The sequence below is a fragment of the Atheta coriaria genome, unplaced genomic scaffold (genome assembly GCF_025399875.1).
Source record: "Atheta coriaria isolate IRGN ID8LTWV9N9 unplaced genomic scaffold, Caltech_Dcor_3.1 hic_scaffold_6_pilon, whole genome shotgun sequence".
In the NCBI taxonomy this organism is placed as follows: domain Eukaryota; kingdom Metazoa; phylum Arthropoda; class Insecta; order Coleoptera; family Staphylinidae; genus Dalotia; species Dalotia coriaria.
Genome location: NW_027045448.1, coordinates 2,706,627 through 2,721,703, shown reverse-complemented (window position 1 = coordinate 2,721,703; position 15,077 = coordinate 2,706,627). Strand labels below are relative to the sequence as shown.

General features: G+C 35.0%; 3 protein-coding genes and 1 long non-coding RNA gene across 4 annotated transcripts in view; 1 reads left to right on the top strand and 3 right to left on the bottom strand.

Annotated features, from left to right (window-relative positions):
* Positions 1–4,962: 4,962 nt before the first annotated feature.
* LOC135793465 (uncharacterized) lies at positions 4,963–5,911 on the bottom strand. Its single transcript, XM_065304440.1, has 3 exons — positions 5,604–5,911; positions 5,388–5,510; positions 4,963–5,322 (listed from the first exon to the last, which is right to left on the bottom strand). Exons 1-3 carry the CDS (start codon positions 5,759–5,761, stop codon positions 5,139–5,141), a joined length of 465 nt encoding a protein of 154 aa, XP_065160512.1. The 5' UTR covers positions 5,762–5,911; the 3' UTR covers positions 4,963–5,138.
* A 179-nt stretch (positions 5,912–6,090) lies between these two features.
* Positions 6,091–6,752, bottom strand: mRpS28 (mitochondrial ribosomal protein S28). The gene is made up of 3 exons (XM_065305792.1): positions 6,534–6,752; positions 6,364–6,485; positions 6,091–6,303 (listed from the first exon to the last, which is right to left on the bottom strand). Exons 1-3 carry the CDS (start codon positions 6,750–6,752, stop codon positions 6,153–6,155), a joined length of 492 nt encoding a protein of 163 aa, XP_065161864.1. The 3' UTR covers positions 6,091–6,152.
* Positions 6,753–6,812: 60 nt separating this feature from the next.
* LOC135794484 (uncharacterized) overlaps positions 6,813–15,077 on the top strand; it is a 45,702-nt gene continuing 37,437 nt past the window's right edge. Inside the window, exon 1 of the long non-coding RNA XR_010548901.1 lies at positions 6,813–6,941. This is a non-coding gene — a long non-coding RNA (uncharacterized lncRNA). The remainder of the gene's footprint in view (positions 6,942–15,077) is intronic.
* LOC135793914 (uncharacterized) lies at positions 7,277–14,386 on the bottom strand. Its single transcript, XM_065305042.1, has 7 exons — positions 14,171–14,386; positions 9,811–10,120; positions 9,592–9,751; positions 9,359–9,535; positions 8,254–9,302; positions 7,975–8,184; positions 7,277–7,918 (listed from the first exon to the last, which is right to left on the bottom strand). Exons 2-7 carry the CDS (start codon positions 10,099–10,101, stop codon positions 7,784–7,786), a joined length of 2,022 nt encoding a protein of 673 aa, XP_065161114.1. The 5' UTR covers positions 10,102–10,120; positions 14,171–14,386; the 3' UTR covers positions 7,277–7,783.

The following is a 15,077-nucleotide window of genomic DNA, read 5'->3' as shown; positions in this document are numbered from 1 at the left end:
GGCTTTGATTGGTATTGCGTGATGTGTTTACTTTGTTTCGAGGTGTGCAGATTTGGTAATCGTTTTTGTTCTCATTGCATAATAGTTTGACCATGCTACATTTTACAGTGGATTGTTTTCTACACCTGTAGGATAAATCCATCATTTTGTTTTGGTTTTGTTAGAGAAAACAGGAAAATTAATTGTTTTGTTTTAGCTTTGTTACAGAAAGTAGATATTCATATTGCATGTAAGTTTGGTTATGTTATGTTAGGTTAAGTTAGGTTAGGTTAAGACATAGGGAAAGTAGCCATATTTGGACCATTTTTATATTTTTCGATTTATAGAGCCACATATAAACTGTCAATAAAAATTAAGTAGCGGAAAAGTAACTCACAAGGCTTACCAACAAAATGATATTTTTGATTTAAGTAAAAATTATATTTATACCCCTCAAATTTCAATTTAAAAAAATTGTGTTTTGGTCCAAATTAAGAAACCGGTTTCCTAAATTGGACCGCGCGGTTTCCTAAATTGGACTATGCTTTTTTAACGGCAATTGACACAATAGTAAATTTTAGTTTTAGCAGAAACACAAGCACATTTTGTATAAACCAAAGTGCGGCATTTCATACACTGCATCATTTCGAAGATTTGTGCTCGTCCACAAGCTTTTCTAAGAGATCAAAAAAATGATATACGTTTTCCCTGTTAAAACCCGGTGCCTGTCTCCGGTCCAACTTGGGCAACTTGAAGAATTTTTATTTAATGATCAACGACAATATTAATATAACATAACCTCTCCAAATTAATACTATAAATTATAGATAAATAAATAAGCTTTCTGATGATATAATTATAATCGTGAAATCTAACGTTTAAACAGCTTGACAGCTTATGCACTTACGTCGTTATAATAGATTTGATAATCAAGGATACGAAAAGTTGATGTCACGACGAAAGCATGCGGCAAGTTTTAACCCAAATAGTTGCATCAATTGTTTATAAATACGAGTAAAACAAGGGTCTATTTTTGCAAAAACATCAACAGTCCGCGGATATCGTGGTGGTCCAACTTAGGCGCTGGTCCAAATTATGCTACCTTCCCTACCTATTTTTGCAGATATTTTGGACTACACACAATTTTCAACCCTTGTTACATAATTTGTAGTTTGGTAGTTAATTTAATACAATTGTAAAAGGTGCGAAAGCAAAGTTTCATTCCATGTGAATACTTCAAATGTTCAAAAATGCAAAAGTTAATTTCCACGTGGGAGTACCACTGTTTCAAACTTTTCAACAACCACAAGCTATATTTTGGAGTTGCAATATTGTAATAAAGCGTAATTATCAACATCAACACGAAGCCGTCGCACTGAAACACCTCTTTCCTTCCAAAAACACCATGTACGTCAGCATTTGCGATCGCGATGAATGCGGCTGGAATTTTGAACGATTTGCAACTCGTTCGTGCGGAACAATCGGGCAGTCTTTATCAAAAACGCCGGCGTTGTCCGGGCGGCGGCCTATCGTCACCATCGTAACCGTCATCATTCATTTCATCATCGCAATGCGACTGACGTCGGTGTGCGCTTTGTCCCGTTCATTCATTTATAACGCACAATGATGGATAAAACTTCCACATTTCCACCGACACCATGCACGGACATTGCGCCAACAACAACTACTCATCCAACACACAACATGACACATTGCAACCGAACGGGAAAGCAGAAACGAATATACGATGCAGACATTCGAAACACGCGGTTGTGTGAATTGGTTGAGTATTTGATGGTGTGAGTATACGACGTGGAGGAATCCTGAAGCTCGTTGCTATTAGTGATGTGCATCATGTGTGACGGTTTCTTCTTTCCTAAAGGGTGCGTTCGTAAATAGATAAATATTTATAAGTATGTACATATTTATTATATACTTGCTTCGGTAGAAAATACATATTTAACAAAGAAATCTTCTAAAAAAAACATTTAAAAATGTTTACGTTATATTATTTAAAAAATGCTGTTGAAGCACAATGAAAAGTTTTGATTGTCTACTTTTGTGTTAAAATTGATTCATTCGACAAGGCATAAGTTAAATTTAACAGAAAAACGATTTTTATATAAACTTTCCACTTTTGCGCATGATAAGACTTTTATTTCTGTGCTTAAGCGTTCAGTGCCGATTTTTTACTTTCATTGCTATTTTATACAACTTCATTGCCATTTTCGAAACAAATTGGTCGATTTTTACAACAAAGAAATGTTTTTTATTTGTGTCTGTATTTGTACAAAATGGATTCCATTTTAAAAATCAATGACATTACCAGTGAAACAAAAATAAAAACTGCAAATGAAAATTTTTATATTGCAAATAAAAGTTCGAGCTTTATTTGTTTTATTTTTGCAAACAAAATTGTTTTTCATTTTGATGTTGCACTCTCGCAAATGACATAAATATAAATGCATTATATTATATTATATGACATGGTAGGCATTTTTTACTCGCGGCAGAAATATCCAGCAAAAATATAAAAATATAATCCGGCGTATATCCTACGCGCATTTATGTTCATCATGCATGCTTTTAATGCATGTTTTGATATCGTCGGGAGAGCAGGCAGGACAAACACAGCGGAGGGCTACATATTTTCTTCAACGATCAATACTCTACCACACTCTCTATGGACAAGCTGCCGAAGAAGGACGAACGGAAAGCAATAGTAAAGAACTTGATTTAGAGATATGTGCGATGAGTGTTCTGAAACGTTCAGTAATATGTATCCAGCCTCTACAAACGGATCAAATTTATACTCAGAAATCAGAAAAGAATTGAAACTTAGAATTTTTTTGTTGTGCTTTGTACTTAAAGTTTAGTACAATGTATGCAGCGAAAATAAGACAAAACAATATTTTGAAATTTAATGATTCATAAACCAGTTTTTGTAAGCAATATGTTGTTGCCGATGTGACGTTCCGAATATTATCTGCATGATTACGACATGGAAGCAAGGAAAAATGAGCAAAAAATGAACTTTGTTGCGAAATAACATGCATAACAAATAATAAAAAATATTGCGAATTTCATCGTAATATTGTATTGTTATACACCGTAAAAAACAAAAACTAATAAAAGGCAACCAGATAATCTACACTACAACCTTTGGTTGAAAATAATACTAAAACGTTTTTTTGTAAATTGAAATCACGTATTTAATAATATTTAACTGATTGGATCAATTACCTTTCCATAAAAATGACAATTTACGAAATTAGGTATTAAAAGTTTAAATATTATATACTATTATATTACTGCCAGGTTATTAATAATAAAACTTTGATATTAAATTTCAACTCTCATAAACTAGTTATTAGTTGGCGCACATAATGATCTGTCATCAACACTATAAATTTTAATGTAGATCATTTTATTTTTGGACGAAGTTTCAGAAAATTGCTAATCCATTCTAGCGTACATGCTATAGGAGTTTAGCGATAAAAGCAGTGCGCAGATAAATCTCTGATCTCTAAAAAGGCGGTTTAATTGGCTGGTCCTTTGTTTCGAATTCCATTTTCATTATTACCTTCGCTCGACGTGGTCGCTTCGCGCGCCTCTGAGCGCACAGGGCCTTTGTGAATGACTGGCAAATTGCAGGATGCAATGTTCATCAAACTAATTGCATTAGCTCAAACGAATGCATAAATGCATTGGGCAATTTTGCATGTCGCGTCAAATATCAAGCGGACAATGATAAAATTGAAGAATTTAATATAGTCCGATTGTGTTCCATTCATACATATTTGATGCATTTGGAAATATGCGCACCTAATTGTGTCTGTTATTGATTGTTCCATTTTTAATCGCAATGTTTTCTAAATTAGGATTAATTTATTACAAACATTTATTTTCAACAAAAAGTCTCATAATGCAAGCTGTAACAACTAATGAAATTTTAGGTAAAATTCGAAGGCGAAGCTGTTAAGCAATATTTTATAAAACTATTGCAAATCAGGTGTTCACGTGAAATGCAATGAATGCGTGTAATAAGCACACGCAATATTTGCTGAAATTTGTATCAATTTGTATCAACGAAGTTGATATAATATGATGAAACTTGCCTTAACATTTTACTTATATGTAATGAGCACCCCCAGGTAAAAACCAATTGTTTATTCCAATAACACAATTATATTTGCGTCATGTTTCGTCATAGCATGATCGGAAAGATGAATATTTATTATCATCTTTCTTTAACAACCCTGAGGGTCTTCACATTCTAGATTATTTCGTGTCCATCCGAATTACATTTGTTTTTATATAATATGCTCCCATTTTACAGGGACAAATATTTATTGCACGTTATTATTTTAAATTTGTATGAAGGTTTCTTTCAATCTTTGCTTCTGCGAAGAAAATCAAGTATGTCAGTAATATTTACAAATGCTCATATTACTTGTAAAAATTAAATTTAGTTTACTAGATTACATAATTTACATACTGAAACTAAATAAAATTGCGCATATTCTAAGATGACTCAAACATGTTACTTTTTAAATATTGTTCATTACAAGACCCTTTCAAAGGAAGTTCTTTTTATTTTTATTATGTTACTTCTATTAGTGAGAACAGAAAATTTTATTTGTCAAAAATTAAAAGTGGCAGACAAAGCGACTCACCTAAGTAAGTTGTTATTACACATTAAAGTTAGATACAATTGATAATGATGATTTCGTAAATTACATAATGTGGATTGTCACATACACATACATTTTTATTCAAATAATAGTGTATTCATTTAAAAAATACATTATAATCTTTTAATTTTACAATTCAACATCGTAGATACAGATTATAACGCATATTGCGTGCGTTTTTAACACATTTTGCACATCACGTTACGCTCAAAATTCAATAAATAATTCATCACCTAAGTCGGAATAAAATTCGTTTTTAATGGAAAATTCACTACAAAATAAAAATCAATTATATTATATATTCAATTATTTAATGTCAAAAACATCAAACATTCCACATTTTCAAACAAAACTACAAAATTATTGCTTGAGACTTATACTGAGTGATAATTTGATAGTATGAATATCTACAAAATAACAAAACAACAATTTTATCAATGGTTACAGTTCATACATAAGTATACTTCAGTGTTTCTTAGTTACAGCAAGACTATCAATATGTTCAACATAATTTCGACCAATTTTCAAAAGTGCCAACCCTGAGCCCACCCCACACACTGTGCACAAGGCCACATTTTGTGGCACTACACTCCTTAAAATTGCCCAAATAAGGACAGATCCCAATGAAAATGTGACAGATCCAAAAACACTAAAAACAAACAAAAATGTATAATATTAATATTTCATTTAATTTAAAACTACACTCTCATTTACCTGTATAAAATGCGTTCCTGTTTAGATAGGTTCATCAAATGTGGTCGATTGTATAAGTATAAACTGCTGCCCACAAATGCATGAGCAAGAAGCACATTTGTAATGTCCCTTCGAGGAAATAGCCTGCAAGTTGCATAAGAGTAAGGTTAGACAAAGTCAATATTAAAATTGCAATTAATTATGGCATCAAGAAGATAACAGCACATGTTGGCTTACCTCAAAATTAAAGAAGGATTCATAACATTCACAGAAAGGGCAGTATAGCTGATAACTCCTTGAATCGGCGCATAATAAAACATGATGTTGTTGACATTTATGGGTTTTAGGCCCAATTTACCGCAAAGGGAAACGCGCGCGTCGGCTGCTGATGCCATTGTTTCACTGAATTTCACAAATAATTCCACTCGAGTTATATAGAACCGAAATAAATAGTTAATATCGTCAACAGCGGCGCGTTTCGAAGATTCTTGAGAGAGAAATAAAAAACTGATGCTTATGACATTGGAATCGCAATGAAAAGTTTGTATGCAACCAAATGTACATAGTAGTTACGTTAAAAACTATGAGTACAATATTACACATTTTTAAACAATATTAGTTATTGAATGCAAACAGAGAAATACCTACCCATATAACTATGTTAATTTTAAATATATCTATTTAAATTTGCTTGTTTTAAGCAGAGTCAATCAAATTCACTATGTATAATACAAAACAAATTTTAATTTAACTTCTATACAGAGTTTATACAATGCTAATAATGGATTAAGTTTTATTTTCTTGTCTCTCCTGTGATAACCCTAATAGTACACAATCAGCTTCCAATAATGTAAGATCTTTTTCAAAACCCAGGAATTTTGAAGAAAGTTCCAAATCTTTAATTAGCAGCCTAACTTTGGCTCCTCGTAAATAATTTCTGAAATAAAGCATGAAACATTACACAAACATACAAAAAAATTGATTTAAAAATACTCACTGTCCATTTTTCTTTGGCCTGGGACACACACAGTGAAATTTCCATCCAAAGTCAATGTACAGATCATCTTCAATCACATGGAAGATTTTTCCAGTAACTATTTTTCCTTCTGGGTCTCCTAACTAACAATTAGAAGTTATTTAAGAATAAATATTATATTTTATACATACATCAACAAACTTGGAGTTGCTCAGCAGACTAGCAAAGGTTTGTATTGGTTCTTGAACTTTTTGTTCACTATCCAAATTTTCAAACTTGGTAAATGCTTTTGCATAGCCACCCTGTTTGTCAGTAGGTGTTGTGGTTTCCGAAGGAGCGGTACATAAAAAACGAGTTACGATAGCAGGCTTGTTCAGTGAACGATTAATTAGTGTCCTTAAGAGAGACATTTCGTGTAATAGTTGGCGATTAGTGACTTGTTTAAATCAAAATGTTGTTAAAGTATTAGATAACCTCACAAATTCAGCATCGGATTACGGTTTACTTCGGCCATTTGGTAGGCGCTTCGTATTTCATCGTGATGCCTAACCTTTCAAAATAAAAGTTTTGTTAAACATAAAAGTGGATTTCAACATTCGGTAAGTGTACATTTGGATTTATATATTGTGGAAAAATATTTAGCGTTAAAGGAAAGGCACAAGTTCTACTTGCTATCGACTTAGTAAATACTCGCCCAACTCACTCACTAATTTTGCATAACCGACGGCTATGGTCAAACCCATTTGGAAAATAATATAATGATTAGAATTCATTGTTTTCCACTCTTAGTCTGTAATATACTATTAATATTATTATTATTATTGAACTTACATGCGGCAGGGGTTATTTTTCTATCCAATAAATAGTAAATTTCAGAAAAAAGTTTCTGTGCACCTGAAACATTTGTATCTGGTTTGAAGGTAAAAAATACAAGTAAATAAGTATAATTATTATTTCGTACTAAAATACATTTTAATGATTTAACTTACTTCATGGTTAATAGGAATTAGTGAAAAACGTGCTTATTAATATAAATAACATATCATAATTACATTTTTAATAAAAATACAATATGTATAGTACATTAACAAATCAACAAACACTTCTTAAGTAGTGTTGTGTTGTTTTAGTTCTTTTCCGATTTTTTTCTTTTTGTTTTATGTACAAGAACAATAAGATTGGCAATATAGATAATAGTTTCGTTAAGTAGTTACGTGAACAAGTATTATTATAATAAGAATAAAAATATATAAATAATTAAACTTGTAAAATCATCATACGTAAATTCATTAGATAAATAAATGGCACCTGATATTCTCATCGGATTATCTCGTCAAAAGCAAAACGCTACGAATGTTCCTTACGATACATAAACATGAAAGAGATTTTATAATGTAATTGATAACATAAGTGTTTTTATCATAAAACAAAATATATCTTCTTATATGATAGTGCACGGCAAGCCGCAGCATAATGGCAAACAAACTGGAACGATTGCAGCGCCAGAACTGCTTTTACTTTTGCTCTTGCTTTCTGCTTCGTATTTGTATTTACCACTTTCTTTTGCCATGGCTCCCTGCAAATAAAATAATCAGTTAGAGTTGGCACTTCAATAAATTTGAGATTGTTTACTTGTGCTCGCCAAGCTGCTTCCTCTTTCTGAGCAAACATTTGATGTTCAGGTGGATAGTACACTGGTTGACCAGTGATATTTTTAGATAGAGGTTCTTCTCGCTTCTTGCGTTCGTAGTCTTGCGATGCCTTTAGTGCGTCGATTTTGCGTTGCTCCTGCAGTTCACGTTCGTGAGCACTCCAACCAGAATTGTAAACATTTGTTGGAGGCTAAAAACAAAAAATATATAGTTATTCTTTTAATTAGCATGTCATTTACGATTGTAAATATTTGCTCACTTCATTGCCAATTTGCGCCATTAAATCATCTAAACGTTTCGGTGGTCCTTCAACCTCATCTGTAGGAAACTTCCTTGGCAATATTGGTTCATTATCGTACCGTTCCGTATTGTATTTGTTCGTAGTGTTAGTGGTCGAGCGATATTTATAAGTGATGTTCACTTCTGGCTCTTCTGGATACACCTGTACGGGATACTGTTGTACTGGGCTGACATTTCCATTACCCGGAGGATGTTTGGGATCGAAAGTCTCCACATCGGGATATTGCCTGGCATTCAAATTGGACATTGAGTCAAATTTGTGAATAGTTGTAGTTACCGGCGGCAAGCTAGTCCTGTCTGGAGAATCTTCACGTGGTCCTCGGCTAGAACTGCGATGTGTAGTCGTCTCTGTATGATACTCTCTGGTTTGAAACGTGTCGTTTCTGGGCGTGTGTGGTCGCGAAACATGACCGGTCTGATGAACGGGGTTAGGTGTCGAACGACCACTGGGACTTCCGGGGATAAAGTCTTTATAATCTCTCGTCTTCACCGTCTCGTTGTAAATGTAAGTGCGCTTGCCGTCGGTGTCCGTGTAGATTTTGTTATCAGGATGATAGTTTTTCGTAGTGATGGTTTCCCGAATGACTTTGCGATCGCTGTGAGGGCTGGTCGGAGTGACCGGACGAGTTCCCGTACGCGTCAAAGTGCTGGCGTTGGATGCATTCTCATAATTCTTAGTTGTGTAAACAAAACTTTTACTCGGCGTCGTGATTGATTGATTTGATTGTTGGCCTTCGTATTGATTGACTGAGTGTTGAAGGGCTTTCTGGATGTATTGATCGGGGTCAACATTGCCGGGTATTTCATAGGTGTAGGTTTTAATTGTTGTGGTGACCTTAGTGTTGCCACTTGGAAGGATTTCGGGATCCAGGCCAGCAAGGACTTGTGGGTTGATGTCTGGATTGGTGGTTTCGATCACCTCGACTGGATATTCTTGTACATTGACCTTCTTGGTAAATGTGGGCGAAGGAGTACGGGTACGCAATGATTTAATGTCACCGTAACTACCTGCAGTGCAAGAAATATGATAATGCACTATTTGTTTTTGTTGATTAAATACATACCTTCATTTTGGTGGTAAGTCTGCGAACGATTCTCACTGCGTTCCAAAGACCTGGTTCTCTCGGCATATGATGGTACAGCGCGTTCAACAATAGTCTTACCGCTACTAGTCCTACTCTTATGATATTCAGCTTGATGCTGAATTGAATTGTTATTTACATTTACTCCCATAATTGAATCTAAATATACCATGTAATAATTACATACATTACTAAAAAATATATAAAAAACTCACCAGATTGTTTAGCCTGCTGTAAATCATCTAATAACGAATCCAATTGATTGATGTTATCTTGCATTCGTAGTTTTTCCGGTGGTAGTTCAGTGCCGCCTTTGCTGTTGTAATGATAATGTTGAGTTTTGACTGTTTTGTAATGTTGAGTACCATCTGGATCCTAGATTCCCACAAGCAATTAGTCTCTCATTAAATAAATAAACTAATTAAATCACTTACAGTATAGCTATATGAATCGTTGATGCTGTAATCGGTGACTGGAGTAGCGTTGATCAAATGAGGACTCTTCAAAGAGGATTTATCTACCCGCGATTCCTTATAAACGTTGCTTGTTGTGTTGCCGTTGGTCAATGGACGGGATACTGTGCTTTGCAAATCATCCAGCAAATGATCCAGACTGTTGTCGAATTGTGTGCCGCCATTGCGTGAGTAACTTTGAGGCGACAACGTGCGACTGCTGCTCGTATGCGATGATTGATATTCTTTTCGTTCGATCCTTGAGCTCGACATCGTGGATATTTGTTAAGTACTGAAATTTTTGAAAAGTTTTAAATTATTTCTCTGGGTTTGTTAGAAGTTTGCGTGAATACTTGAAAATTACCGAGTAGTCTCCGACTTGACAGGAAAGCCGAGTATTGTATTACTATGATTAATATCGTCGGAAATACGAAGCAAATAAATACTTTTTTCTACTTTCACCTATAAAGCGCCATGGTTTTCACAAAAAGTGGTACTTTATACATGGACGGTCAAGCCGTGAGTAAAGTACTTTACTCACGGACTGTATTCATGACGCGAAGCTATGTATTGCCTTTTTGAATAAAAGAGGACGTATTTTGCATAAAACACACGAAACAAATATAATTCTAATATGCAGCAAAAGTGATACATTTTCTAGATTACCTAATTTAATCAATATTAAGTCGATGCTCAATACTAAACATCTTCATCAATTTAAAAGATTAAAACTTTAAAAGATTTAAAAACATATCTTTATTTAGTTTTAGCCTATAATTTTTCCATAATCGCCAAAATAAGTTTCCAATGAATAAAATTTTCTTTCTTTTTGTAAACTTACTTCATTTATGATATATACCTTAAAATTATACCCTTAAAAGAGTATTTGTAAGTATTACTCGACATGTAACGCAGTAAAATTAATGACTTCTTAGTAAAACCATACATATGAAATCTGTGCAATCCGTCATTCTGCTTTCATAATTAATATTCTCATTCATCAGTCTACATAGCTGTTAATACTAATTCGTCAGAATTAAATTCAGTATTTAAAAACTGCATTGCAACATGCAAAATTTAGCATTTACAGATTCATAGAAATATCCTATTACTAATGTTGAAATGTTCATTGGGTATGCACGTGCACAAAATGTGCTCACCGTATGTGGGTTTACTTAATATAACAGCGATATATACTATATCCGTTAATTTCATCCTTCTTCATACACAACTTTCGGAAAAACGTGTGATCTCAAAATAGATTTACGGAAGTATTAAATAACATGTGTATTATGAGTAAAAACAATGTGTCTGCGTTTCGACCAAACCTGGGTGCGTATAGTCCACAAACCTCAAGCTTAAAAAACATTGAGAAAATTTTAGATTTAGAGTAAACGGAAACTGATTCGCATAATATAGGTCACAACGGCGGCGATTTTTTCCAACTAACTTCTGAATTTAGATCGGCGCCTTCATTAGCCAGCATTTCCACTCGGTGTGACATACACAGAATACGTTTCGATACGCGCTTCCACAACATGGAAATGCTGGTACAAATAGTGTGGCGATTTATTCATAAATTATTAATTTTTACTTTCGAAAATATCTAAAAAAATAATACCAGTAGGTGGCAGTTGGTATAAATATATTGTCCTGTTTAAATTTAAACTTGAATAAACATTTTACCATGACTCAGTTTTGTAACAGTTTACACCTAATTAACTCTGCGGAAAATTTGCCGAAAATACGAAACCAGACGGCCTCGATTTTCACCTGCCCAAAAGCAAACGGATGCAGACTTGATTTATAATTTTTTGAAAATAAAATTTTGGCTCACGCGCCGTACAAAAATAAATGTTACTGTTTGCAATTTCGCGGGCTTACGACAACTCTGAACTTGTAACAAAGCACTCACAAACATACATCTGCGAGTTGCAAGCGATTTCTCGATGTTTTGAAATTTACTGCACTGCTGCGTGAAAAACAATCTCGAGTAGTATTGTTATTTTTAAATTTTGTCACATTCGGTGACAACACCCTGCGCCGCCCACGCTATAGCAGACATCTGTTCGGAAACCTACTAAAAACCTACTTGTCTGTCGCACTTTTTTTTATATCGATTGAATCAATGTTAACACATCACAAGTGAATGACGTAACGAATATGATTCGTTATTCCTCGTGCTAATTATTTGTCTTATTCGCGTCTGATATTGCCTTATTTGCACCGCTCGTGAAGTGAGTGAGCGTTCTGTCTAGATTCGTGTATGCAACCTACACCTTCAGTGCGACTCAATCACTTGTCTTCCACCACAAGGTGGATTATTCTCGGTAATGAATGAACTTGAAACCGGTATTATCGTCGCAAACGCTCACACGAATTTATTTACGGGTTTTACGAGTCGGTCGCATGGAATGTCGATTGCGATCGCGCGATTGATCGACGGATACAGAGCGATAGAGACGAATGATCTGCACGCCCACATGATTTGATATTACAACTTGCTTATGTTATGCACAACCTAACTTGTTTTACATGTTTTGCATTGATTTATAATAAAACAGATTGATTCTTTTAATTCTCGTAAAATTCCAAGACATATCTTTGTTTATGTGATCTGTTTTATGATGTGTTAAAATTATGAAATGTAACAATATGCGTGCCTGAGTAAACGAATTTTCGCAGAATCTCCACGCCTTCGGTCTGGCCGGATAAGCATGTCCTTATTAGTCCTCTCAGTTCTTTCAAGTTTACACTTGCGCCGAGGCGCGACCATTGTACAACTGTTTACAATTGCAATTATAAATTGAGCGTGAATCGAATTGCCTCGTTATTGAATAATTTGTGGAATTCCTTGACGCATTGTGCCAAATATAGCCATCTTCGGGCAGGTACGATGTCCTTGCAAGTCCGAATACGCGAAAAGAGCAACCATATGGATGCTGTGCGTCCGCTTTGTGTTTCGCAACGTAACGTTAGCCGGCGCCGACACAAGGTTTGTTTACGCTGACCTAATTTTAACGCGTCTTTTCATCATCCGCTGGTCTGATCTCTTATTTATCATTACTTGTCATAAAATTTCATTTCGAATTCTATTCAAATTTTCGCGTTTTTGAGATCATAATGTTAATCATATATCTTCGGTTCATCTTAACACTGATTAAAAAGTTCCTTATTGGATGTCATAGGACACATTTCATTCAGTCGCCAAGAGTCGAAAAATGTCCCGATAAAACCCAATAATTACCCATTTTTAAATTTTATTTCCTTTCCCTTATAAAAAAATAACGAGAGAAATTCCCAGCTTTAGTTGTTTGACGCTACGTCCCAAAATAATTCCCACTCCACTTGGCAAGTGTTCAACTCGTTTAATTATTATTGGGTTACTAAGCCATCCAGTTGTACTTTCATACCGCACGTACGGGCGCCTTGCGAATAAAAATATTATTATCCATGTGCAATGCCACTGTTTCAAAACGCGATCGGTGCGCAAAATGTGGCGGTCAATCTGATTCGGGATGATATTTATTTTCGAAATGTTTGTCGGTGAAAGCTGTGTGGATGTAATTCAAATAAACAATTTAAATATAGAGGTACACTCATACAACGCGTAGCCACTCATTGTTTATGTCAACCACTGAGTATGACCAAAACTTTAGGTAATATTTGAAAATTTATTAATTTTGTTAACTTGATAACAAAATTAGATATAATGTTTTAATCTTGCAAAAAACAATTTTTAAATACTTTTGAAATTTGAAACTTCTATAAATAATTCGTGTGTTTACTCCCAAGAATTTGTAATGTAAATCATGCACGATTCTGGAATTTTATTTGCATAACAAATTTGTGCCTGCTGGTTGTAACGTGTTTTGTGTTACTCGGTGTTTGTCAGAAGTGCTAATGGATAATTGCAAAGTACGAAGTGGAGATTCTTCGACTGAAGTCAAGCGTGCGAAATTCAAACAAAACGATTGTTAAGAAAACTATAAATTAGAGACATTCGGTTTCGTTGTTATGTAACTTGAGCAGATGCGCAGCCTTGTCAAGGTTAAAACAATAAAAATAATTTTGCAAAGTTTTCTAATTAATTCATCAGTGTACGAATAGCGACACTCTCGCTAATCTAGATATAGTCTCGAGATCTAGCGATATTTATTCCTCTATAACCAGTTAAAATATTTATCAATATTTTGTGATTCTTGTAATTTCCAACTTTTTTCTTATATGATTTTATTGAAAAAAGTGAGAATCTTAAAGTTATGGTATTGAATTGGATGCCTTTCTATAATTTTCCACATGATAAATGCAATGATATTAATAAAAAGAAAAATGCAAGTACCTGCGCTTCGGAAAAACGAGTTTAAATCTCCGGTGTTTGTAAAATCGCGCGACGCACTCTCAATTTCACTATGCGCGCCGTGTGCACCAATCAAACTAGCAAACTAACTAAAAGCTGCTGCCGTTCGCGCACTCACACAGCTCGCGCGCACCTCGATCGCCCAGAGTCGCAGCGTCGACTTAGCACGGCGCAGACAGAAAAGTCGCGGTCGCGGCAGGACGGCGGCGCTGCGCGCTATTATCGGTTGGCGGTGCGCCGGTGCGTGCGTCCCGTCGCCGTAGCGAAAACACACATTGAAATGTCAGCGCGTAGGATCCTGGGACGGAGCAGTCGCGCATGCCTGACGCATTGAGTAAGAGAACTCGGGAGCGTGGGTGGAACAGCGTAACGATTCGGGATTCGAGACGGTTCGCGGCGGATTCGGTTTAACCACGCGCTTGGGTCCGTGCTGAAGTTGTGTAACAAGAGCCGCGCTCGCTGCATCTCTGTCGATGGAAACAGGTAGCTGGCCGCCTCCTACGGCGTGAGGTTGACTTAAATTTGTTTTCGAAGAACGGTCGGTGCAGCTACTATACTCGTACGTGCGTCAAGGCTTTGCTAGATTCATGGCAATGCATGCAGCGAGAAGAATCACCGCGCTTAGTCAGTATTGTTTACCTACCAACCTACTGTACTCGTATTTTATATAAATTCACTTTCATGTCTGATTATTGTGTTCTGTTAGAGACGGTTAAAAGCATATTCTGGTGCACTAAACTTTAAGATTAAATTTATGTTGAATAATTTCGAAATTTCAACACAGGCGCCTTCACCATTTCTTAAGTTTCCTATTTTATGATTTTAATATCAAAAAAGAATTTGCGTTTGTTTAAGCAGCAAATAGATAAATTCTTTTGTTTTATTTAAA

Excerpts from the sequence above, each read along its gene's own strand:
- LOC135793465 (XM_065304440.1), bottom strand. The coding sequence starts at position 5,761 with ATGGCATCAGCAGCCGACGCGCGCGTTTCCCTTTGCGGTAAATTGGGC. Across the intron at positions 5,511-5,603 it reads AATCCTTCTTTAATTTTGAG|GCTATTTCCTCGAAGGGACA; the intron begins GTAAGCCAACAT and ends TGCAACTTGCAG. Across the intron at positions 5,323-5,387 it reads CAGGAACGCATTTTATACAG|TGTTTTTGGATCTGTCACAT; the intron begins GTAAATGAGAGT and ends GTTTGTTTTTAG.
- mRpS28 (XM_065305792.1), bottom strand. The coding sequence starts at position 6,752 with ATGTCTCTCTTAAGGACACTAATTAATCGTTCACTGAACAAGCCTGCT. Across the intron at positions 6,486-6,533 it reads GCAACTCCAAGTTTGTTGAT|TTAGGAGACCCAGAAGGAAA; the intron begins GTATGTATAAAA and ends TCTAATTGTTAG. Across the intron at positions 6,304-6,363 it reads AGGCCAAAGAAAAATGGACA|AAATTATTTACGAGGAGCCA; the intron begins GTGAGTATTTTT and ends GCTTTATTTCAG.
- LOC135793914 (XM_065305042.1), bottom strand. The coding sequence starts at position 10,101 with ATGTCGAGCTCAAGGATCGAACGAAAAGAATATCAATCATCGCATACG. Across the intron at positions 9,536-9,591 it reads ACAGCAGGCTAAACAATCTG|ATTCAATTATGGGAGTAAAT; the intron begins GTGAGTTTTTTA and ends TGGTATATTTAG. Across the intron at positions 9,303-9,358 it reads GACTTACCACCAAAATGAAG|GTAGTTACGGTGACATTAAA; the intron begins GTATGTATTTAA and ends CTTGCACTGCAG.